The 27,058-nt window shown below is 35.3% G+C and overlaps 1 protein-coding gene across 1 annotated transcript in view; it reads right to left on the reverse strand.

Moving 5' to 3' along the window:
• Positions 1-2,992: 2,992 nt before the first annotated feature.
• The window catches only part of lmx1bb (LIM homeobox transcription factor 1, beta b), a 124,703-nt gene continuing 100,637 nt past the window's right edge, over positions 2,993-27,058 (reverse strand). The window contains exons 5-9 of the mRNA XM_056463274.1: positions 24,590-24,765; positions 22,714-22,791; positions 22,176-22,242; positions 9,917-10,075; positions 2,993-4,127 (exon numbers count right to left, since the gene is read on the reverse strand). Of these exons, the coding sequence (XP_056319249.1) occupies positions 3,970-4,127; positions 9,917-10,075; positions 22,176-22,242; positions 22,714-22,791; positions 24,590-24,765 (638 nt within the window). The 3' untranslated portion in view covers positions 2,993-3,969. The remainder of the gene's footprint in view (positions 4,128-9,916; positions 10,076-22,175; positions 22,243-22,713; positions 22,792-24,589; positions 24,766-27,058) is intronic.

Below are 27,058 nucleotides of genomic sequence, written 5' to 3' on the forward strand. Positions count from 1 at the left end.
GCTCTGTTAGTAATATTTAACTTTATATATATATATATATATATTTAAAAACATTTATTTATTAATTTTCCTTCGGCTTATTCCCTGATTTCATTAGGGGTCGCCACAGCGAAAATGAACCGCCAACTAATCTGGCAGTACACAGCAGATGCCCTTACAGTTGTAACCCAGTACCATGCAATAAAGGAAAATTTTAAAAACATTTTTGTTACATTTTACGCTTTATTGTATGTTGTAACTTATGCACCATACGGATTATGTATTAAGGATTATGCACCATCATCTGTTTTAAATGATCATAAATGTATTTAATTAAATTATTAATTATTGTAAATAATAAATAATTATTGTGTGATAAATAAAAAAATTACTAGTAAATATTGTTATGCTGCATTCACACCAGTCATGCTATCCATGCGTAAATAGACACGTGGACATTTTGAGTTTGCTCACTTCATTTTTGCATCTAATTTACTTCACAATAGATGCAGATTCGCATCATGGGCAGGGCTTCTGTCTGCCCGGTCACTCTAGCTTTGTTGCTAAATGGCTAACATGGACTTTATTAAGAGAATAGCTGTGTTTATGTGCTTTAGGAATGCTGAAAAACAGGGTATATTCATTCGGCATCATGTCTGAGTACACTAGATGCAGAGGTGCACCCAGCTCTATGAGTTCATAAACTCCTCCAGAAACTATACTTGGATGATGCCCAGCTGAGCCCAGTTTAATGAACTGTTGTCGGGTGTCTGCAAGAGGATTTCCCCTCAGGACACCAACAACAGGTGTTACATCATGATCACGCTCATACAAGAACCCCTTCATTTCAGCGTATCTCGTCATTGCAGAATGTCTATTTGCATCTTTGCTTTGCATCACTGGCGCTTGACGCTTCAGATGCATTCGACTTCATGCAGCACTGCGCAGACCGATCGAAATCTGTCTTAAAGTGGTGCATACCGATTAGAAATTTTGATGCTGCGCCGACGCCACGTGACTGTCACATGTGGCATCAAAGTACCACTACAATGCTCTGAGATAAGATGACTGATTCAGTCGGCATAGCATCTGAAGAGCGACAGCAGGAGCTGCGATGACGACGCTGATATTACATTATTGGCCGAGTTCACCGCATGACAACAACCACGTGTTTATTATTGGACAACTTTCGTCTCACAAATTTCAAAACAATTAACTTTTGATATCCTCTCTATCTTGTACACATCATGCTAATCATAAGACTACAAATATTTTACTGCAGTAATCATCTTTTGTTAAATCATTTCTTCATAATGACTAGATTGTTTACACAGGTTTATTCAGCCTTTTTTATTCAGACTACTGTATTCAGCTCTATATTTTGGTAAATAACCTAAATATTAACTCAAATAAGTATTACAGACTTGTGGTAAAATAGTTATCATCATTGATCCTGACACCCCTATAAAGATTTCTTAACAAATTAAGTAAATCATTTTTTTAATAAACATAAAAAAATATGATTATAAAATATTTTATGTCCTGTCAAACCGTTTATGCAAAAATTTTAAAAGTGATGTACCTAGCTCTTTCTGAGAAATTTCTACTTAAAAACGCTTTCATTATCCAAAATAATCCTAATTCTGGGTATTTATTTCCATTTTATATGCCCTCGTGGTTTCCCCTTATTTCTCATGCGTTTATTATATAGGCTACTTAAATTTAGTTAATAAATCCCTTGTTTGAAAATGAACTATAGTTTGTAGAGACTGTATTCTGGGTTATTTGTACTGTAAATATTTTGTTGTTATTGCATTAAATAAATAAATAAATAATCACGCCATGTGATCGGTCATCATGACTGCAGCAACTTTAAGCCCTGAAATGTCCGACCTGACGGCTTCATTTTCTACTTCGACCTCACCTGTGCTCGGCTAATCTCATTTATTGCTGGCTGCAGCCGTGCTACATGTCAAACACACCTTTCGTCTGCGTCTGGTGTGACCGCAGCATTAGATTTAAGGTGAAAAATTGTAATTTAATCCCTGAAGACAAAAAAGGGGTTTGATTTGGTAATCTTTAATCAAAATCTAACAATTTACTTCTGCTCTGAATGTTCTAGAACATGACGTCAGTATATGTTGAAATGGCAAAATATGCTTAGCCATGCCAATCAACCGTTATTTTGCTCTGAAATAAAATAAACTAAAAACTTATGCTAATGTTATTAATTAATTTTAAATATATAAATAATATAATATTTGCCGGCAGCTAGCTCTCTGCAACTCTCACATGGTCACCGAGTGAAACTAAGCAGGGCTGAGCCTGGTCAATACCTGGATAAGAGACCACATAGGAAAGCTAGTTTGCTGCCAAAATTGGTTTAAGCTCATCCTGCAGTCTGGTGTGCGTCCTAATGCCCCAGTATACTGAAGGGGACTCTATACTGCTCAGTGAGCGCAGCCTTTTGAATAAGACGTTAAACTGAGGTCCTGACTCTCTGTGGTCGTTAAAAATCCCAGAATGTACTTCAAAAAAGAGTAGAGGTTAAAATGGCCACTGGCCTTGTTCTATCATGGCCTTCAAAGCATCCCCATATCATAATTGGCTTCATCACTCTGTCTACTCTCCACCAATCAACCAGTGTGTGGTCTGGTGCAACATGGCTGTCGTCGCGTCATCCAGGTGGAAGCTGCACACTGGTGGAGGATGAGGAGATTCCCCCAAAAAATGTGTAAAGAGTGTCAAGGAAAAGTGCTATATAAATGTAGGGAATTATTATTATTATTATTGTATGTAAAGAAAAGTAAATATACTTCATAAAATATTTGTATTTATAGTATTAGATATAATATATTTTTTAAAAAATTGGCATGTGTGACATGGAATGATGATCATGTGTTCAACATACTGTATTGTGATCAAGGAAACAAAATAAGGACATTTTCAAAGTAAAATTCTAACAAAAAAGTGTAAAAAAAGTAGTCCAATTACTCGTGTGGAAGCTAGAAAATCAAGGAGAAACAGACTTTATTCATTGTACCAACAGACTTTGGCAAATTAGCAATCTTCGCATTTGGGAATGCATATTTTTTCGGCAATGTCATGGGCTGAAACAAATAAATAGCACTTTTTTTTTCTTCCACTTTCCACTGATGTACATTGCTGGAATAAAGTTGCACTGTATTTCCTAATTCAAAGACACACAAATGTGTTGTGAAATGACTTAAAGATGGTTTTCTCCTTTTTTAAATAAAGCTTTTCAGTTTCGCAAGTACCTTCAAAAAGCATGTTTTAGTTAAATAAATAGAATGATCTCCATTTTTAACATGCACAACTGATTCGCTTGGGAAAAGTATATATACACATGGATCGAGCTTTCAACGACAGTACCTTTCCATCAGACACTCACTCTCACATACACACATACATACTTAAATGCCGATACACTATACATAATCTCCCCCTCTAAGCTTTTTCTACATCGTCTTTCAGAAGGGCTAAACTATTAAAGTGAGGAAAAAAACGCAACGCTGAACATAACGAAAAGAGCAAATTATGAGTCCGAACATCACGTTTCAACAGCTGAACAACACAAGATTTTTTTTTCTATTCTATTTTTTTTTTCTTCTTTTAAACGTAACAATCACAAAGATATGGATTCATGCATTATGAGCTTTATGTCTTGATCTTCTGGAAAGTCGCGAGTCTTGATGCTTCAGTGACGTCAAACTGTACATCAACACCCTTTTAGCGTGTTTTCTCTCTCCAAAAGTCGATGAGGATAAGGTGAAATGCTACTTCTCAGAAAGTCATGTACAAACGATCTACAAGTAACTAGAAAAGGAAGAAATGTCAGCTTCTAGACGTCCATTGTAGGGAAGGGAAGTTCACTTGTCTTGTTTCTGGTGTCTCGTCTTTTTTGTTGAGCGAGCGCATGTTCCCTTGATAGGTGGCGAGTGACTGGTGTGAGCTGCAGCGAGAGTGTTTTCACGAGGCGAAATAGGAGCTTTGCATGGAGTAGAGTCGGTCGATGGGGTTTCCCACTCGGGCCTGCATGGATCCCGCGTCAGACGAGGCCATGAAGCAGTCACTGAGGCTGGTCAGAGAAGTGTCGCTGTCAATGTCGTGGAATATCGAGTCATTTCCTGAGGGAAGAGACAAGAGGAATGTGGATTAATACTGGAACAACCAGAGCACTATAACTACTAGAATTAGATTTAGGATATTTGAAGCTACTATTTAGGATTAAGAACTAGGCTTTGAATGTTTGTCATCATATTTTATGAAGTCATCACCCAAAAATATGCTATTATTTGTAATAAAGTACAATTTCAAGAGTTCACACTTAGCTGACGATTGAATATAAAGCGTGTTTGGCATGCTGTCCTGGGAGAGAGCCCTGAGCTCATAAGATCCTCAAGCCTGGGGCTCCCTCCTGTTTGCAGGGTGAGAGGGAGTTTGAGCTCAGGTAGATCTTGAGATCTCCCCTGTTTATTTATGACTGATGACAAATTAGGGATTGCTATGGAGAGAAATATTGCTGATTAAGAGCTCATCTATGGTCCAATTTGGTTTGGTAAATTCACTTATGTCCCATGTCTTTGGACTGTGGGAGGAAACTGGGAAACCCGGAGAAAACCCATGCGAGCACAGGAAGAACATGCAGACTCTGCACAGAAACATTGACTGGCTTGGTAAGGATTTAGTTAAGTGTTAACCACTGGGTCGCCGTGCCACCCTATCAAGAAAAAAGGGAGGAGGAGTAGGGGTGGATGGGGGGATTTTTCAAGACGAAGATAACTGAGGTAAGAAACTTTGGTTATTTACGGTGAATTAGGAATCATTTGATTGGTGAATCATGTGTTAGCTAATGCGGGACCAGCTGTGGTCAATCATAAGCACGTGATCCCCCCGAAAACTTATTTATTTCATCCATAAGGGAACTGAATGTGTTTTTGAGCAAAAAGATGAGTAATTAGGCTACATATATGATATTTACATTTGAAGCAACTATTGAGATTTTAGAATTACAGAAAGCTTTGAACGTCTGTTGTCGTATTTTATGAAGTCATCACCCTAAAATATGATTTGTTTTGTAATAAAGCTTATTATTTCTTTTGAATTAAAAGACGGTATTATTAATTTCATCCATAAGGGTACTGAATGTGTTTTTGTGCAATAATAATACTAATAATAATTAATCTCCTCATCCACCACCAGTGTGCAGCATCCACCTGGATGAAGCAACGACAGACATATTGTGCCAGATCACACACCAGCTAATTGGTGAAGAGGAGACAGAGTAATGAAGCCAATTATGATATGGGGATGGTTAGGAGACCATGATGGACAAAGGCCAGTGGTCAAATTTGGCCAGGATGCCGGGGTTAAACCCCTACTCTTTTTTTTTTTTGAAAGACATCCTAGGATTTATAATGACCACAGAGAGTCAGGACCTCGGTTTAACGTCTCATCTGAAAGCACTCACTGAGCAGTATAGAGTCCCCATCAATATACTGGGGCGTTAGGACCCACACAGACCGCAGGTTGAGCACCCCCTGCTGGCCTCATTAACACCACTTGTATGACATATACGCTGCATATATAATATTTACATTTGAAGCTACTATTGAGATTTAAAAATTTGAACATCTGATATCATATTTTATGAAGTCATCACCCTAAAATATATTTTTTTGTAATAAAGCTTATGTGTTCCAATTATTAAATGTATTTATTTATTAAATATTTATTAAATTCATAAGGGTACTGAATATGTTTTTATGCAAAAAATTAGTAAATACAAATACAGTATTAACATTTGAAGCTACTATTGAGATTTTAAAATTAAGCTTTGAATGTCTGTTGTCATATTTTATGATCTTAAAAAATATGATCTTTTTTGTAATAAAGCTTATAATTTAGTTTGAATTACAAGACAGTTTTAGTTATTTCATTCATAATGGTATTTTATTTAATTCAAAGGGGTATTTTATTTATTTCATTGATAATTGTGTTTGAAATACTAGATTTAACACCAAAAAGATGAGTAAATATATTTAAAACATGGGGACAGGAGAACTAGCGTTATTTTTTTGTAAACAATGGTTATTCCTGTTTCATTGTCAATGTAAAAACAACAACAAAAAAGAAAATGAAAAAATAATATATTTTTTTTTTTACTGCAATTAATAAATAAATAAACACTATACTTAGTGTAATATTGTACTTAGTAACTAAATATTTTCCATTTTAATTTATGTTATGTTAACTTATGTTATATAACTTTTGTTTTTAGTAACAAAAAACTGTTGTAAACTATATAAAATATGATTAGATATATAATTAAAGCAGCATTAATACAGCATTGCAGGGTCATATATGATTATTTTTATATGACTATAAATTTCAGTTGCTGAAATAAAATGTTTCAATTAAAAAACAGCAAAATAAAGTTATTAAAATTATACAGATATGATCAGACATATACAGTAGATGATACTACTACTACTACTATTATTAATAATAATAATAATAATAATAATAATAATAATAATAATAATAATAATAATAATAACAATAATAACACACAATCAAATGATTACACTTTCTAAATTTCGAATGTAAAACAAATATTAAAACCATTATTATAATGATCATCATTAATATTAAATATTATCAGAACTGTTATATTTTTAATTTATTTTTAATTTCTAAAATATAATATAACTAAAGTTTATTCAATTTTTACAAAACAAAACAAACAATAAAGATTAACAGCATCACAGAACCGTCCATCAAAAATTGCTCATCACATAACAAACATAAAACTTCCCACTGTTCAGTGGTGCGTTTATAACAGATCCCACATTCCAATCGGATATTGCATTCGGATATTACTAAAGGAAAGGGTTTCTCTCTAACAACCGATCTAATAGCGAATGTTTACTCTGCTCGCTCATCTTCCTTGTGGGCACAGTTAGCAGTAATGCTCTCCGGCTCTTAATGACACCATTCCAGCAGACAGTGACAGGTTGATGGGCTATGCTTTTTTAATGAGCTGGCAATGTTGTCTGTCCCTGCTGTTCTCCCATAAAAGTGTGATGATGAGAGCAGGGATTTGGGCCTTCGCCGTTCAGGAGAATGAATGACAAGACACTTGGGAGCTGTTTTTAGGCTGCCTGTGACCGATGTCTCCTGATTTATGTGGCTAATGCTGGAAGTTAATGTCAATAATATTGAGAACAATTGGAGTTGTGCAGAAACAGCCGCACTCGGAGGAATCATTGTTCGCTTCTTACTAAAACTTTAGAGGCGGTTTTGACAAATGTGCATGTGACTCTCAATGGTTTTGCTTTGCCGAGTTGTTTTCGCAAGCACACCAGAGAATTCTTTCCCTTGATACTTTAGTGCTGGGTGAAATAACTAAAGAACATTATGAACAATAAAAAATAATGAAAAGAAAAGCATATCAAATAATGTAACATCTTCTGTCAATAATAATAATAATAATAATAATTAGGAGTTTGTTTTTGCATGTTTGACAATTCCTTTATTATTATTTTAACATAAAGGCATTGCTATACTTAATTTATTAAAGTGTATTTATATAAATTATATAAATACAATTAATAAATAACGATTAAATTAATTTTACATATATTAAAATACATAATAAATTAATTCTAAAATAATATAATACACTTATTAAAAATTATATAAATATTATCTTTTTTAACCCTTGTGCACCGTTCAAATTTACTACTCTTGTTGTGTCCGGCTTGAAAACATCCACTAAATTAATCTGCTGTAAAAATGCATCAGATGAATATTTTTTCTTATTTCTATTTTTCTAATTTATTTTGGCATAAATCTGTTAATCAACCTCAGTCCTGATCAAAACTACTAAATTGTTAAGAAAATTACAGGATTTTATCTGTTTAATTTCCAAGCTCACAAATGATGTCACTGATTTGATAAAAGAAACACAAAATGATGTATTTTAATATAAAAAATAATTGTGGACTGAATTGTTTTTTATCTTCTGTCACAGTCTTGGACATGTGAACATTTATTAACAACATTATATAGATAGATAAAAAAAATTTCTCGCTAATCTACTGGTGGTGGCTGTTGTTGCCCCATTGACTTCCATTATAACCACATTTGATGGTGCATAAATACACAGTCTTTGTTTTTGTTTACTCCATGTAGTTCTGAGAGCTGAGATGCATATTTTGATTTTGAAGACTCTTTTAAGACCATTATGAATTACATTTTAGACTTATACAGGGCTAAACACTAAGGATTTATTTCTAATGACCCGGTTACTTCTGTAAATAGTTTTTGTATTAATGGAAGATCATGTAAAGGGATGTGTTGCTTTTGTTTTCTTTCTATGATTAGGAAATTTAATTTTGAGATTTTGCTGTAAAAAATGTCTGACTGCTGTTGTGAATTGCAATCTTTTTGCAATAAAAAAAAACGTTTATATAAATAAGTTTTAAGATTGATTATTGGTGATTGGGTATCAGCCTGATAAGGTAGCTTAACTTGAATACAGGAAAATTAAAACTCGTTTAAAATGATTTAAGACATACAACACTTTATTTTAGTGAATTTAAGACTTTTTAAGGCCTAAAACTTTTTTTTTGTTTTGAAATTTAAGACATTTTAAGACCCTGGTAAAGGTCACTCTTATACTCTCACACACTCACAGACACACATACACACGTTAATTTGCTGTTATACTCCATATAAAATCCAGAAACTAAGCTTTTTTTTTTTTTGTATAGGCCTATCTAAAGGGTTAATAGTGCCAATTGATGATCAACTGTACGAATTTTACCTCTTCCCAACGGGGAAAACCACCAACAATCAAAAACGCATGATTATATGACGTCATGGATTTGTAATCAAGTCATATGGGGCAAAAACAGCCACCAACAGTAAATTAGGGAGGAAAAAAAAGAAAATGAATCAAAAATAACGCATCAAAGGCAATGTTGTTTCACATGTCCAAAAATTTGGTAAAAGGTCAATAAAATCCAGTCCACAATTACTTTTTATATTGAAAGTACATCATTTTGTGTGTGTTTTTCACCAAATCAGTGACATCATTTGTGAATTTGGCAATTAAAGAGTTAAAATCCTGTAATTCTCTAAACAATTTAGTAGCTTTGATTAGGAATGAGGTTGATAAACAGATTTTTGCATTAATGCATATTAATCTGATGCAGTTTTACTGATGTTTTCATCGCTAACATAACAAATGGGCAGCAAATTTGCCCAAAGTGGATGAAAACAAGGGTTAAGCGTTAAGTAATGAGTTGTATGTATTTATATCAACTCCACACAGTAGCATATTGTCAACCTAAAAAGTCTCTAATTACGAACAAACTAATCTATATTATATATCCTACAATTTGTTATCAGGTACATTTTACAAGTAAACACAAAAAAACAAACAAACAAAAAAAACAGTTAATGCTTTAAGAAAACTGTTGACAAATTCACATGTGGCCAGCCCTCAATGGTTTTTGCTCATTGTGTTGTTTTGCTGGCAGACCAGTGGATGCTTTCCCATGATACTCTGAGCGTCAGTCATCATGGTTAACCATTGTTGTTTTTACATGGTGCACCGCAGATCATCGTTCGGCTCTTTACAAAACATCCAATAGATGGTGTCACACAGCATAACAGACTACACCATTAATCCCTGAGAATAAACCCAACGGGCAGCTCTGGGAACGTGGGACGGGGCCAGTATGGTTTTACAACACGCTGGATTCATTTGGAAGGCAAACTTCAAAATAAAGTGGTGCGTTTGTATAATCTCATGAGGAAAGAAGGGTGGTACGCTTTCATTCAGTGAAGCCTGTGGTCCAAACACACACACACACAAACATGACACAACTCAATGGTTGATGCTCACCATATGGGTTCATGTGGTCACCCGGCATCTGAGGAGGGGTGAGGCCCTGCTGGAAGGGGTCGGTGCTGTAGCCGTTCTCCAGTGCAACCATTTGCTGCTGGGCTGGAGCCAATGGTGTGTAAGAGTTCATCATTCCCTCCATCCGATTGGACATTACCTCTAGAATAGTGGGGGAAACAAGAAAGCACTGATTAGTAATCACATTTCTCAATGCAAAACCACAAACAATTTAGGTATTTCACCAACTACAGTACCATATGTGGTCAAAACATGATATTGTTAAAAGATTTAGGGAATCCGGAGTTACTTTAAGACAGAAATTCCATAAAATACCTGGATAGTTCAATTTGGCATTTGTCCCTGGACTATTTGATTTGGAATCATTAACACTTCCAGTGATTTTTCAGAATCTGTGTTCACATACATCCTGTAAATAGTGTTCCTGTGTGACACTGTTTTCTTGACATCCAGTCAGTGTATGACATTTGCCTTGATTAACATTCTTTACAACAGTGAGCATTTGAATGGGTGAGGATGTCAGTTTTAAGAAGAGACGAACTGACAAAGAAAATACAGTTCTCAAAGAGGTCATTTTTCTCCAATCCAGCACAAAAGATCAATTTCAAGAGTTCACACTTAGCTGATGATTGGTAATAAGCTAGTTTGGCATGCTGTCCCGGGAGAGAGCCCTGAGTTCATAAGATCCTCGAGCCCGGGGCTCCCTCCGGTTTACAGGGCGAGAGAGGAGTTTCAGGTACATCTTGAGAACCCCCTCCCGCTCCTGCTGCTTAAGGATTGCTATGAGGGTGTGTTGCTGGTGGAATTTGACTATCGTGCTGATTTGGCTGATTTTTGTCTCATGCTTTTGTACTGTGGGGGGAAACCGGAGGACCCGGGTAAAATGCATGTGAGCACAGGGAGAACACGAACTCCACACAGAAATGCCGACTGGCCGGGTAGAGAGCCGAACCAGAGGCATTCCCGCTGTGAGGCCAGCCACTGGGCCGCCGTGCCGCCCTATAGAGGAAAAAGAGGAGGAGAGGGGGTGGAAGGGGGGATTCTTCAAGACGAAGATGACTAAAGGTAAGATGCTTGGTTATTTATACTGAGTTAGGATGATCCTCTCGAAATTAGTTTATAAATAAACTTCACAAAGAGATAGCTTGAGCTGTGAAGAGTGGGAAAGTTTAAGCAACTGATGCATAACAGGCAGTGGCATTTCTCACATTAGACTGGTCTTTAATTTGCAACATGGTACTTCTGACCCACCTCTGGCAGACACTTAAATTTAAACAAACTTAAGTTCATCATTGACTACATACGTTTACATGAACATCAGTAATCAAATTATTTGCCTTAATCTGAATAAGACAATAATATGATTAGGGTGTTTACATGAATTACTTTTTGAATGTTCATTTCGTGATCCCACTTTGCATGTTATAGCACATGGTTTAATTAATGTCATTGGGTCACCAGGCTATCCACATTTCCTCTGAAGTTTCACTTACAAGTTTCACTTACATTCATGCGTGTCCCCTGTGACAAATGAGATATTGGATGCCAGTATGAACAGTTGGAAGAGTGCTGTTTTAATGGAATTTAATCCCGCATGCCATGGCCAATGGGATAAAAAACCCTCCGCATTTAACGATGCAGTAGTCTGTGGTCCTTCAGTGACTCGGCAGGTGCTGAGAATAGTGTCAAACAGTCATGTGTGTATGGATTATCACGTCACAAAATGTGACGAAAAGCCTACATGACAGTAATAGTTTGATTGCGGTGCTAACATGTCTGTACTGCACTTCAATAATGCGACTAAAATCGGCATACTCCACGTCTTAATTTAATTTCTGTTTAGTTTGATTATGACCTTAATTTGATTAAATTAATCAACAATTGCTGTTTACATGGTGGATTCTTAATCAGAGTATTGTCTTAATCATATTATTAGAATCAGATTACTGGTGTCCATGTAAACATACCCATTGTTTACTGTTCTGCTTTAGGTTGAATATTAGGGAGCTCCCTGATCTGTACTTCAGTCCAGTTTGAACACTTTTTCTAAAGTAATGTGTACTATCAGTTCGATCATAAAAAAAAGTGTATGTATTCTGTATTTAAAATCACCTGTCAGAGAGTTGCATTATAAATGTCATTGCAAGGATGTGTTTGTCATCACGGCGCCATGGACCTTACGTTCACATAGAGAATATCAGGGGTATAATTCATGTCACAAGATTCACAACCTATGGATGATGCTGGAATAAATCCCTGAACATGTCTGTGTTCACAATAGGGTTGTCAAAAGTATTGAAGTAAAAGTATTAACGGAAATAGATGTTAATAAAACTTCAGTGTCAACTGGTACTGAAGTCAATACTTTTGACAACCCTTGTTCACAAAATAAATTTTGACAATTTCATGGAACCAATGCCCCATGTGAAAGGGTCTTCAGTGTATGTAGGGAGTGGCAGGACACATAAACTTAAAATTTAAACTTAAATTGCATTGTGTAAAAAAATGTTAACGTGTTTAATGAAGCCACATTGGTTCAGGATTACAAAATACAGGATTCTGAAAACTGCTGTGACTGAAAACAGTCTGCCGCTGCATCAAGAAAGTCGACCTGAATTTGTGATCCACAAGGTGAATTATTCTAAGATAGTGTCAGATGAGTCCACTTTTTTTGTTTCTGGGTCAAAATGAATGTTGACTATCATGTCAACCAGTAAAAAACATTTTTTTCTACTGTGTATTCATGTGGCTGGTGTGTTTGGTCAATGAAAAACACATTGGCGGAACAAATCCCACATCAAAAAAGGCAAAGTTCCAGAACACACCCATTTATTGTGTAATCGCCACTAACCAATGGTAACTCTAAAGTGCTTAGGAGCCAAAACTAACTCCACCAAAAGCTTTATTGAGTTGTTTCGAACTGCCGAAAAGAACTCAAAAAGAACTCGGCTGTATTTGTTCGAAATTACGTCACATCAGTTTGTTGTTCGATTTGGTTTGAAGTCTACCAGGGCCTTTAGGATGCAGCAGAGCCAACTTCTTTACTTCCATTGTTCTCATTTTAAGTCGCACTGCATATACGCATCTGCCAAATGATTAAATGTAATGTAAATGTGAAAACGAAGACGTTGATCAGCCTTTGCAATTTTCTCACGGTACAGATGACTGACATCATCTCTGCAAACTGGAGAGAGCAGTTAGTTTAACAACTGTACATAATGCAAAACACTAATGCTTCATTCAGCAAGAATTGTTCTCTCTGTGGATTGGGTTTCTTCAAAAATCAAGGCTGGGTCTGGTATCTGGCCTCGAAATCAAGTCGAATTTCACGAAAAGCAACAAACAAGAAACACGCTTGTTCTGGAGCGGGAGAAGACGCGGCGACACTAGTCCTGCAGGGCAGTGCTCTGTGAGTCAGGCAATGAATGACTCTTGTGGCTTCCAGTCTGGAGCCCACCATCTCAGCCCTCTGCTTTTGAGTGGTGAGCTCCAGCAAGAGAAATGTCTGCTATTCATTTCTACAGTCCTCCACAAGTTTCCATTACATCCTCTGCTCTGATGCAAGTACATCTGATGTTGAGTTTCAACATACTGACACTTCACTAAGCCATGATCTTTTTCAAGGAACTGAATAAAAAAAAAAAGATAAATAAAATAAAATAAAATAAAATACAATACAATAAAATAAAATAAATAAAATGAAATAAAACAAAATAAAACAAAATAAAACAAAATAAAATAATTAAATTAAATTAAATTAAATTAAATTAAATTAAATTAAATTAAATTAAATTAAATTAAATTAAATTAAATTAAATTAAATTAAATTAAATTAAAATAAAATATGAAAATTGCTTCATGGCATCTGATGTTGAGTTTAAATTTACTGTTTGCCATTCACTATCATTCAAAAGATTTCCATTACTTTCGGTCACAGAGCTACAATTAATTTGATTCAAAGTTGTTAAAATGTGAGAAATCTTTCAAAATGCCCTTTAACCACAAAAATGACTTTGCAGAATCTTTTCTAGGATGTTTTCACACCAATCACTGGCCCCACAGCTGAAGCTATTGGAAATCTGACACTTATAACCAAGACAGATAGGATTTATGATAACAAATATGACGATGCGTTAACCGTGAGGCTCCATTGGATGACATATTTCAGCCCAAGTCCATGATTCATGACATCACGGACGACTCGAGACCACCTTGCAATTTCCCAAAGGGGAGTCTGACTTCACAAGACTTCTCAATATCTCAGACCACCAGAACAGTTCATCTATACTTCGCCGTCTTTCTCTCTCTCTCTTTCTCTCTCTCCTGCGTCTCCATCATCCTATCATCTTCCATCACTTCTTTGAAAAAACACTTCTATTGGTTCAGGAGGGTAGAGTTCATGACCAAAGATAGATCACTATTAGACTTGAATTATCCCGTTTAAGGGGACATATTACGAATGTCTGACTTTTTTGTGTGCTTAAGTAATTGGGTCCCTGTTACATCTACCAACTAGTGATTTGAATCTTTAGGGACTTCACGACTCAATTCAATTCTGATTCAGTGAGTCACGATCTGATTCTAAAATGATTCTTGACTTACATCTTTCCTATTCTATCAGCTGTGCAAACACCTTTCCAACTTCACATTTTAACCAGAATTAGAGTGTCTTCATTTATTATGATTGGAGTCTATGTTTTATAGGACTGCCATTTTAAAAATGATTGATTTATTAAAATGTTATTTTAGAATGTGTAGCATTCTCGTTAAAGATGATTGAGTCTTCAACTGATGGATCACGATTCATTTATTGGTCACATTCCATAGAATCATTACGCAATATAGCTGTAAGAACTAGAGAGAAAACAAACAAAAAATAACATAACAAAAAAAAAATCCCGAAAATTGAAACACTAAGCCAACGTCAAAAATTAAAATAAAATATTATTAAAATATTTAAAATATTAAAATTATTAAAATTAAAATATTAATCTTAAACAAATTAAATAAATCAAAATTACCTTATCTTCCCTTAAACCAGGAGCTAAAACTCTTAATAAATAAATAAATAAATAAAATATCCGGTAGGCTCCGTAATCTCTATGTCATAATTAAAGTCCCCAACCATAACTTAATTCATTCAACAAATTCAAACCATATACAAAATCAAACAAAATGATTCTAGATCATGAACAATAAAGCAACACATTACTTCAAGTTCCTTTACAGGATGAACAAGCTCTGAATGCAACACTGAAATGCGAGATTGAAATTTCATAAAGAACAAACCGTTCTTATTCTAAAACAATGGGGCATTCATTTTGTTTTGTTTCTGTATAACATTTTAACAAAAAAATGTCTTTTAAAAAATGTTCATATTAAAATATATACAGTATTTAGAAATTAAACTGGAATTGCTTTTAGTTCAGAGCCATAGCTAACTAGTTTTAACACATACAGTAGAAGTTGACAATGATTTATTCATTTGCAACACTGTGCAGTAGTTCACTTTCATTCACAGTTTGCGTTTGCATAATAAAACAAGCCGCAAGTTTCCACTTACAGTATCTTGCTGTAATGGTGACATATGATTCTTTTGTAATCAGTGTCCATGCTTCCCTTTAATCTCACCCTGTCCACATTCTTTAGTGATTCTAAAGCTGGTCACACACCAGATCAGAAACGCTGTGCCATGCCATGTTTTTAAAATTCTTAAGTTTGTCCATACAATGCGGATTCGGCAGCATGCAGATATGTGCCTGTTAATGTTTATTGTTTTACTGTTTGTAGCTCAGGCAACACGGTGGCTCAGTGGTTAGCACTGTCACCTCACAGCAAGAAGGTTGCTGGTTCGAGTCCCGGCTGGGTTAGTTGGCATTTCTATGGTTGTGGAGTGTTGGCGTGGGTTTCCTCCGGGTGCTCCGAATTGAATAAACTAAATTGGCCGTAGTGTATGAGTGTGAATGAGTGTGTACGGATGTTTCCCAATAATCGGTTGTAGCTGGAAGGGCATCCGCTGTGTAAAACTACGCCGAAAAGAAATGAAGGAATGAATGCTTGTGGCTCATGTCAGCGCAGGACTACACCATCGCCATCTAACCTGAATACAGAATCATTAAGAGAAAGAATAGTAATGCACAAATGAATCATTTTATTTCTTCCACTCCTACTACCAATACAGAAAAAGTGAAAAAGGACAACCCAGTAACTTCGAGTAAGCCATGATCTCCAAACAAGTGGAAAAAATGTGGAAAAATCTAATTGTATATTAACAGTCCGCCATTTCTGTTTACTCGCAGTTGCAGCTGGAGATTTATAATCTCTGTACTAGAAAAAAAACCATTACAAATATTGGTAAAGTGTTATATATTTATGCAAAACATATTTTATGCTGGACTGCTTTATGAACAGGGGTCAGTTCAACACTGTTTGTGAATGATGGGTCAATATCAGAGCTTCATCCTTTAACTTAAAATACATATTCCACTTCATATTTTGAGAATGTGTCCAAATGTCCTTTCTGATTGTGCTTGTTTACATGTGACCAGAGAAACCAGAGCTTTGACAAAAACATTAATTGCCAGCATAATTCAAAAACATGTATTGTCAGACTTTCTGTAAAGACAAGGTAATTGTATTCTAAGAGTAATGCTTATTTGCAAAGGTTTGCACACTGAAACATAATCTAGTAATTTACATCATAACTACATAAATGTATCTACTAACTTTCCCAGTGAAGTCTAGAAAGTTTCTAGAATATGTAAGGGCCATTTCTCACATATTGGATGCATTAGATTCAATTGTTTTGTTGTTTCTGTCAGAATAGCATTTAAAGGTTACGTTCTCTTCTGGAAAACTAAATTTCATTTGCATTTAAAGTGACACACAAAAACTCTGCTTAAATTTGACAAAGTTTAATAAATCGTAAGTGGGTTATTTTGACACTTCAGACACATTATGTCGAGATTTATTTTACATTTTATCACAATGGGCCTAACATGTCTGTCTTAAATGTGACAAAAGCACTGAAGCAACACAGAGAAACTAGACTCGATCTGTCGATTTTACACTTCTAATGTGGTATTTTTGCACTGCACAGCAGAGCCAAAGCCCCAGAAATAAATGCATCGTGATAATAGTCCAACTTCAGTCTATAAAATGAAAGTATTATTGCTCGTGGTTTATCGCTGAAGATGATTCAATGATTGTCTGGATTATGGCTTTGCAGGAGTGCAGACACAAGGGTGTCTCTTCAGCAATAAAATGTCAATATAAACTCTCAGTTTCCCACAAAAATAAAGACTAGACCACCAGCTCTTATTTCAAAAGAAATGCAAGTTTAAGGATGTAAAATGTAAATAAAATTTGCTTAATTATATTACCCACTAGTGTTATGAAAAAAGTAATATTTTACATGTTTGATTATTAGAGTTTATTCTTCAAGTGTCTTGTATAAATAAAATTGTAGGATGTGATACTGTGCTAGGATTAAATTCAAAGTCTTACATTTTCAAGCAATGTTATTGGCCATAAACATACTGTTTAGTAACAATTAAAGTGACAGTACACACAAAAATGTACTCACCCTCATTCCCAAACCAGTATGAATTTCTTCTGTCATACACATGAGAAGATTTTACAGTATATACGGTAGTAACCACTAAATTTCATGGTTAAAAAAAACACAATGAATATAATAATAATAACTTATTTTATCAACTTCAACAGTAGAAATTCTTACAGGTCTTGCAGTGAATAAATTATGGCAATTTTCTTTTTGTGCGTGTGAATTCTTCCTTTAAATTATTTGATTTCAAAAGTGATTTTGAACGCAAAAAGTTATTTTTTACCCCAAAATGTAAATTACTCATAATTTACTCTCCTTCTTTGTTTATAAGTAGGGCCATACATAATATGCAGACATTTTTTTGCTATTTCTGTGCTGTAAAAAATCTGTGGATTAATGTGGAATGATTTTGGGTGCATCATAACTAAAAACTTAATATGTTGAATAAATAGTAATGCATTTTTACTTTTATTCAATGTTTAAAATGCAAATCCTATTGGATCCATTTATTTGGTAAACAAAACAAGTCTCTCATATAATATATCTACCATATATCTATTAAAAGACAGAAATTATTACTTTACACACTGTATTGCAAGTAAATCATATGAATATTTTCATATTAGCAAATATTATTACTGAAACTTATTTAAAAACTGAATAAATATAAATCACACACAGAATAAATAGACTCAATGATGGGCTGAAAATCTGTGAAAAACATGCATGTGCAGATTCCATGTGGGCCTTGTTATAGGTTTCTTTCTTCTGTTGAATGCAAACAAATATATATCTGAAAAATGCTGGTTGCCGGAACACATTGAGTTCCATAGGAGGAAATACATTTACTATGGAAGCCAATGGGTGTCAGTTACAAGCATTTTATAATATATTTCACTTGTGTTTAACAGAAGAAAGAAACTCAAATAGGTTTTGAACAAGTAAGGGTGAGTAAATGGTGACAGAATGTTCATTTCTGGGTGGACAATCCATTTAATCGCAAGACTTATAGAGATAGTTCATCCAAAAATATTGCCCAAGTACAATAAGATTTACTCTTATCCAACACAGCCAGAAGAGGCAAGTGTGTTCACACTTTATCTCTTAAATAAAACTGCTTTATGATAATTTCCACAGTCTCTAAAGAGAAAGGCGGAGAGTGAAGAAATAAATATGAGTGATGGAGGAATAGACTCCACAGCCTTACAACAAATATTTGTACAGGAATTAAGACTCTTGAGCTGTAGAGGAAACATTTGTCCTCCTCTGTAGCGCTTGGAATAATATTCTTCACGTTTCTATTTTCCAGACAGTCTCATCCAAACCCATCTGTTACAGAAGCTCAGTTGGATCGTCTCAACAGCATTTTAACTGTCGAAAAGACGCTACTAGACGGATTAGCTCTTTAACACTGGCAAAAGACACATTAGCTATGTAGCACTGCTAAAGAAATGAATGGAATGTCATCAAACATGACTAGTAATGTCTAAAAGGGAAAGTTCACCCCAAAAATGACAATTTCGTCATTATTTACTCATCCTCAAATGGTTCCAATGCTAAAATGGTTTCTGCTAAACACAACACAAACATATATTTTGATGGATGCTGGAAATAACTAGCCAATCACTTCCAAAGTATTTTTTCCTACTATAGATGCTAATGGCATTTTGGGGACATTCTTCAGAATATCTTCTTTTTGTATTCAACAGAAGAAAGAAACACGTAAAAGACTGGAATCACTTGAAGGTGAGTAAATAATGCCGAAATTGTCAAATAGTTGAGTGAATGCTGTGAACTCTAAGTGTGAAGATCACAGCCACACAATGGCTCATCATTTATATGCAGCTGCATGGCAACTTGAGACTTTTCTGAAACCAGGTTGCTGGGTCTTTTCCAGCATGGGAGGGAAGAGGGTGGGTGGATCGTTTCAGTGTGCTTCAGTTGTAAATTAATTCATCCACCTCCACACTTCCTCCCTCGCACAAAGAGCTGCACTCGTTTTTTTACCTCATCTACAGTGACCAGAGGTCAGCATCTGTGTCGCTCGTAGTGTTAATCAACAAAAATAAGGGCAAACAATTATTGTTGCCTACAGCTTGACACAAACAGAAACTTGACATGTAAAATGACTGAAAACCAGTATGAATACACCTACTCTGATCCACTCATCTAATGAATGAAGTGTATTATTGCTGATGGGAAAAAAAACTATACAAAATATACAAAAAAAATAAATAAATAAAAAAAAAATATATATATATACAATTGAAGTTTCTTTTTTTTTTCAATATTTTCCAAATTATGTTTAACAGAGCAAGGAAATGTAATTTAAAAAAATGTATGTCTGATAATATTTTTTCTTCTGGAGAAAGTCTTATTTGCTTTATTTCAGCTAGAATAAAAGCAGTTTTTAGTTTTTTTTAACCCCTTTAAGCTATATATTTTTTTGTATATAGTCTATATAGTCTACAGAACAAACCATTGTTATACAATAACTTGCATAATTACCCTACCCTGCCTAGTTAACCTAATAAACCTAGTTAAGCCTTTAAATGTCACTTTAAGCTGTATAGAAGTGTCTTGAAAATTATCTAGTCAAATATTATTCATATCAAATTAATATTCATATTCATGTCATCATGGCAAAGATAAAATAAATCATTTATTAGAAATGAGTTATTAAAACTATTATGTTTAGAAATGTGTTGAAAATTGGGGAAAAAAATAAACAGTGGGGCTAATAATTCAGGGGAGCTAATAATTCTGACATCAACTGTTTATATCTTTATAATCTGCTACATTAGATGAACAGTTCAGGCATGCACATTGTCACATTATGGTGCAGCAGATCTGTCATGTTTCTGTTTGTGTCAAGCTATTTTCATTGACAAAATTAACACTGATCACCTGACCCTGTTTTTGAGAGTTTGGATGCAATTCTTCATGTGAAAGGTGAGATATTTGACTTACTACTTTCAGATATAAGTTAAAAAATTGAATACATTTGCTATTTATTTTCACAACAATGACATTTCACAGCCTGAAAACCCAATCATTTAATTACATATTTTAATGCTTTTGAATACAATTCCATTATCTTCTATTTGTAAACTGCAAAACGCAAAGGAAAACCTTTGAAAAAAAAATGTACGTTTTAAATTTAAGTGATACAAAGTCTGCTATTCATTTATATTTAGAAAAAAAAGTATTTTTAAAAGTATTAAAAAAGTATTTTTTAGCGCATTTAGCTAAAATAGGGGGCTGCACGGTGGCACAGTGGGTAGCGCTGTCACCTCACAGCAAGAAGTTCACTGTTTTGAGCCCCGGTTGGGTCAGTTGCCATTTCTGTGTGGAGTTTGCATGTTGCATACCTCTGAGTGCTCAGGTTTCCCTACAGTCCAAAAACATGCAGTACAGGTCAATTGAATTAGCTAAATTGGCCGTAGTGTATGTGTGTGAATGAGTGTGTATGGGTGTTTCCCAGTGCTGGGTTGCAGCTGGAAGGGCATCTACTGTGTAAAATATAAGTTGAATAAGTTGGCGGTTTATTCCGCTGTGGAAAAACCTGATTCATAAAGGGACTAAGCTTAAGTTAATTGAATGAATGAATTTAGCTAAAATAAAGGTTTTGCCATTTATTGAGTCTGAAAACGCAAACTTCAGAAAAGATATTTCTATGTTTTTGAAAATGATTCCATTATCGTCTTTGTGTAAACTACACAAAAGAAAAAAAAAGTCAAACACTGAAAAAATTAAAACACCGCTCATGTCTTAAGAGTTTAAAACTAAGCTCTCCGTCAAAACACACACAAAAAAACACAGAAGTTCAGAGAATGTTTGTGGCATCCATGAATGTAAACAGTTGGGGGAGATATTACGCTGTGCGATAAAAGACAATTAAGCCCACTTTGGTGGGAATGATTTAAATTTAGGAAACAGTGATGTCAACATTTACAGAAGACATCTCAGGAAACAATCAAGGAATTTGAGGGAATTTAAAAAAGTGTGTATTGACGATGGAAAACTCCTTATTAAACCACCTTGCAGTTATTTTTAATTCTCAAACAGCAACAATACAAACTGTAGTAAAAAATCCTCTGAATGGGCTATATGCACAGCTAGTGTTTTTCAGCCAATGATGAACTTCCAGTGAAAGCTTTATCTGAATAATTTTAATTTCATTTGTTTCTTTTACAGCATAGACGTTGCAATGTAATTTAAATATAACCGGATAAATAGACTTAACCATCCATTTGATTGTTAAAGTGTAAAAAGAGATGAAATACCGTTTAAACGCAAGCTCAGAAATTCCATTGAAAATACTGGGGTAAAATTAATTTCCATATTTTGGAAGACATGACGCGTAAAAATAGAATTTAATGCAGTGCTTCTTGTTTGGTCTGATAGCCACTTTATATTGTATTTCAGTCAAGCAGTGAATATCGATGTTTTTTTTTTAAGAAATCAGGTCTCAAACTGTAATTTTGTAGGGGATGACAATAAACCGGAAGCCCTGGGGCTGGCTGACTGAAATGAAAAGTCTGTGTGCATATACCATATTGTGAAAACTTGAAGAAAAATGACTGCAGATTATTATTTTATGCTTGTTAACCTCTGACAATCTATATGTGTGACTGAAACGTTTGCCTTCAGGTTCATGTCAGGACATTATACCTTGGCCCAGCCTTTGGGAGTTCTGCTGCTCCTGTTGCTGCTGCTGTCTCCGCGCCAACTTCTTCATCTGAAAAAATAACGATAAAAGCACAATCAGAAAACTTTGCGACTCCCCAGACCAACTCTGGGCTATCTGAAGAGAGATGCTCCTTGTTGTTCACCCCTGCTTGAACTACGCCAAGCTTGATCTGGCTGCATTATATTATCCACAGTCTTTTGAAGATAAAATCAGGGCTCTGAGGTGGGTTTCAGACGCTAACGTAAGAGCAGGATGGATGTGAATACATCTCTCGCGAACTCTTGGGGAGTTTTTTGTGGAATGCGTCGAGAGGTTAAGCTTCAGGCAGATAGCGACTGAGATTTGCTGTCTCGAGACTCACTCGCTCTTTCCCTTTTGGCAGCGTTTGCGAGGAGTTTAGTGCGTTGTTGGAGGATTACTTGCAAATTGTTGTGTTATCTGCTCCTTGGATGTACATTATCGGGTTTGTGCGGGTAATACTGGATGATTCATATTGTAGTGTACAAGACCTGGACTCACCTTAGCTCTTTGGTTCTGGAACCACACTTGAACCACGCGTACGCTTAGACCCGTCTCTGCAGCCAGTGTCTCTCTTACCTATACAATAAAACAAAAATCATTTATGTCTTCATTGAAGAGTGTAATATTTGGAAGTACATTTACAAAGCGTTGACATTTTCTTATTATTGTATCTTTATCTCAAACAATGTCATCATTGGGATTGCATATTTTGTGATTTCATATCTTGTAATAGCGAATTTTTATCAGTAAGTACCACTTAACCTCACAATTGTTACATTATATGTCACAAATGCTACTCTTTTACACAATGGGACAGTTACAGTTAATATATGTGACCTTATGTCTTGTTAATTTGACAATTTTTTGACTATAAATAGGTTCGAGCCTCGGCTGGGTCAGTTGGTGTTTCTGTGTGGAGTTTGCATGTTATCCCTGCATTCGCGTGGGTTTCCTCCGGGTGCTCCAGTTTCCCCCACAGTCCAAAGACATGCGGTACAGGTGAATTGGGTAGGCTAAATTGTCCGTAGTGTATGAGTGTTAATGAGTGTGTATGGATGTTTCCCAGAGATGGGTTGCAGCTGGAAGGGCATCCGCTGCATAAAACATATGCTGTATAAGTTGGCGGTTCATTCCACTGTGACGACCTCAGATTAATAAAGGAAAATAAATTAATGAATGAATTAACTATAAATAGCATTCACTATTTACTTCTATTTTTGTCCAGTCTCTGTAATTCTGTTGCAGTGTAGAAGCTCTGTCACGAAAATAAATTCCTTGTATGTGTGAACATACATGGTAACAACCCATTATCTACCCCACCAAGAAAAAAAGGTTGGATTGCATTTCTTAACTCCTAATGTCGCTAGTTAACAATGCATTTTTTTTCAACGCATCCCATAATTTTTAAAATATCAGCCTCTACCAAATGGTTGATCTGTCAGTATATGGCAAAAGTACTGGAATTAATACATATACTATGAAAAATCTGAAATATGATGTGTAAGACCAATTTATTTTAAATAATCTAGTTTTTCCTTTTGACATAAGATTATTTGGCTTACCGTATTGGCAGATTATTTAGCTTGTTTTAAGGAAAAACTTACTTAATTTTGGCATATTATTTCTTAAAACAAGACAATATGTTTTGCTTGTCTAGAAAATTCTTCTTTATTTAAGAATTTTTAGATATTTGGACTGGAAACAAGATAAAAAATCTAAGTAAGAAAAGCATTTTTATGCAGTGTAAATCACCTTTATTAGTATGTCATAAAATATTTCAGATTCTCATTTTACATGTTTTCTTGTTTTTGTTTGTACAATAAAACTAAAATCAAGTGTAGTAGAGCGACAGGATTATGTCTGTTTTAATATGTTTTAACAGTCATTATTTAAAACAGTAAAAACTTGGTCAATTTATTCAGTAAATTCAGTAAATGGGTTTCCATCATAGTTCAGCACATTTTTTCTTATTGGATAAAAAGTTTATTCTATAAACTAAAGTGGCCATAGTGTATGTGTGTGAATGAGTGTGTATGGATGTTTCCCGGTACTGGGTTGTAGCTGGACGGGCATCCGTTGTGTAAAACATATGCTGGATAAGTTGGTGGTTCATTCCTCTGTGGCGGAATGAATAAAGGGACTAAGCTGAAGGAAAATGAATGAATGAATGAAGTTTATTCTACTCAGATGCCTGGATAAATTGTTATGCGCATTTTGGTGTTTCTGTTAAGAATTTTTTATGCAATATCCCAAAATTTCGCTTACAAATTAATGTATTAAAACATAGCTCAAACCATTTTTATTCTTATTGAGTCAGATCCGACTTCCATATAAAAACAAGAGATGGAGGAAGCTGATATCTGGAGGAACGCACCTTCCGGCAGGGTTTGGAAGACACCTCGAACGACGCCTTGAAGGCTCGTCTCTGCTGTGTGGTGAGGATGGTACGTGGTCTCTTGGGTCTTCTTGGGTCTTTCCCATCATCTCCCTTCCCGGTGCCTCCCGAGCCCTTCTCTGGCTTGATATCCAGCTCCTCATCTTCGCTTTTCTCTGAAAAGAAATCCATCATTCATCAAAATCAGTAAAAAAAACTCTGCAAAGTTTTAGACAAGCCACTGATAAATAGGTGTTTTTGTTCTTTTCAATTTTAGGGTATTCAGTCTCAGCGCATCCATAATGAAAGGAGACACATGTGGTTTTAATACTTTTGTTATCAATTTATTAGTGCGCGAGCGGGCCACATCCACTGCAACCCTGACTGTGAAGTATGTGAATTTGTCATTGGACTGGACGTTGTGTCATTTAAAATTAATAGCGCACGGCTTTGGCTGTTTTACACTATATAAATCTTTGATAAGAATCCAACACACAGCGGATGCGACGTTTTGGGGAAGGTATGAAAGCAGAGTACATATGGGAAACGAGCTCCAATATCCAGGGGAAGTGAAACAGAGAGCAAAACCGCAAATTCAAACGGCGAACATGCTCGCAGAAAGACTCGACAAATCAAACTGCACAAGCACATTTTAAGCCCGCCAATCCATAAAGTTCAATTCAATATCTGGCCTCATATCACGAAATGTGTTCATACGAACTAATCAAAGTGTCTCAATTAGTCTAAGGTGATCCTCGGGCGGGTTAATCAAGCCTGCCCTGTGTCGTGATAATCTCTCTCAGTAGGTCCAGCTAATGTGCCATATTCACAAAATGGCTCCTGGCTTTCCTACTGTAATTATTATAGTCAAGCGGGGGATTGGCTTTATTGTTCAGTGGGTGGAGGTTTCATCCAATAAGCCACATCAGCTTGTGTTTAATAGAATAATAATAGTAATTAAAAAAAAAAGGTGCCAAACTCTATAACGTGGCCCAGTTCAAAAGTTAAAAACCCAAATGGGCACGTTCCCAGCGTGACTGTTTTTCTAGATTAAGGGCTTCTGCAATTTGGCACAAGTGGCTTTCGTGGCATCAGCAGTGAACATCTCTGCCGATTAGCCCCAGCAATTGGTTTGGCCCTTTTTTAGTGATCATCAGTGGGAGATACAAACATGACAGGCTGATTTGGTCTTCTTTTTCCTTTTTCATCTGTTTCTGATCTCTTTTTCTGCCAGTAGTGTGGTGTGCTGCAAACCAAATGGATGCTTTGCCATTATACTTCACTTCTTGTGTTCAGGTCAAATTTGAAACCTCAAACACACATTTACAAAAAAAAAACTTTCAAACATTTTAAATGAAGAATAGAAAAGAAACAACCATCCAAAAAAGAGTTGATGCAGTCTTGATTAGGCATTGGACAATGTCTCTGCGTTTGAGAGTGTGCGCTGCATTTAAATGAAACCCATATGGGGATGCTAAAAGTAAGGCTTGAGATGCTTAATGAGCATGAACTGAATCTTCTGTTGTCACTCACAGAGGTTCAAACCCTTCTCATTTCCAGTGGAAATCACCATTTCTGAGCATTTTCACAGTAAAACTAAAGCACACCAAAAATAGCCTGAAAAACATGATTGTACTAATAGAGTTGTGTTTTTTTTGTATCATTATCTCCAATGACTTTTGATGACATTCAATGTGTTTCTACCTACAAATGTGGATTTTGTTTGAAGGCAGCTGTCTGAGTTGATGAATGGGAGTACCGTTAGCAACATATTATTAGCTAATGATGCTAACATGCTAATAACATGCTGCTAGTGCTCTTAAGAATCAGTTTCTGGTTCAACCAAATCTGTCTGAATCAATCAAATATTCACATTTTATTCAAGAGTTCACACTTAGATGATGACTGATAATAAAGTGTGTTTGGCATGCTGTCCCTACTAAAAAAAAACAGCTTAAACCAGCCTATACTGGTTGGCTGGTTTTAGCTGGTTGACCAGCCTGGTTTTAGAGGGGTTTTGGCCATTTCCAGCATGGTCTTAGCTTGTCAGGCTGGAAAATGACCAGCTAAAACCAGCTTGACAGGCTGGAAATGGCTGGAAATCAGCCATCAACATTTGAAGTGGACCAAAACTTTTCACTAAAGTTATCCTAAAACTATTGAACAACAGCCATTCTTGTCTTACTGTAGCATGATTTTGAAAATCTTTTTTGATCCACTTCAAATGTTGACTACTGTATAAACACATAATTGTAGATTTGTTGTGGCTGTTCATTTACATGTCACTGACACTAAAATGGCCTGAAAATGAAAACTTTTTAAAGTGAGTTTTAAAGCACAAGTTTTAGAAAAAAAAGTGTAACCATCACTTACTTTGTAACTACAACAAAGTGATTTTATAAAAACCATGCCATCATGTGCATTGTTCTGTTTGATAGAAGCACGTAGTACACTTGACAGCTAAAACAG

Source organism: Danio aesculapii, chromosome 8 (genome assembly GCF_903798145.1).
Source record: "Danio aesculapii chromosome 8, fDanAes4.1, whole genome shotgun sequence".
Lineage (NCBI taxonomy): Eukaryota > Metazoa > Chordata > Actinopteri > Cypriniformes > Danionidae > Danio > Danio aesculapii.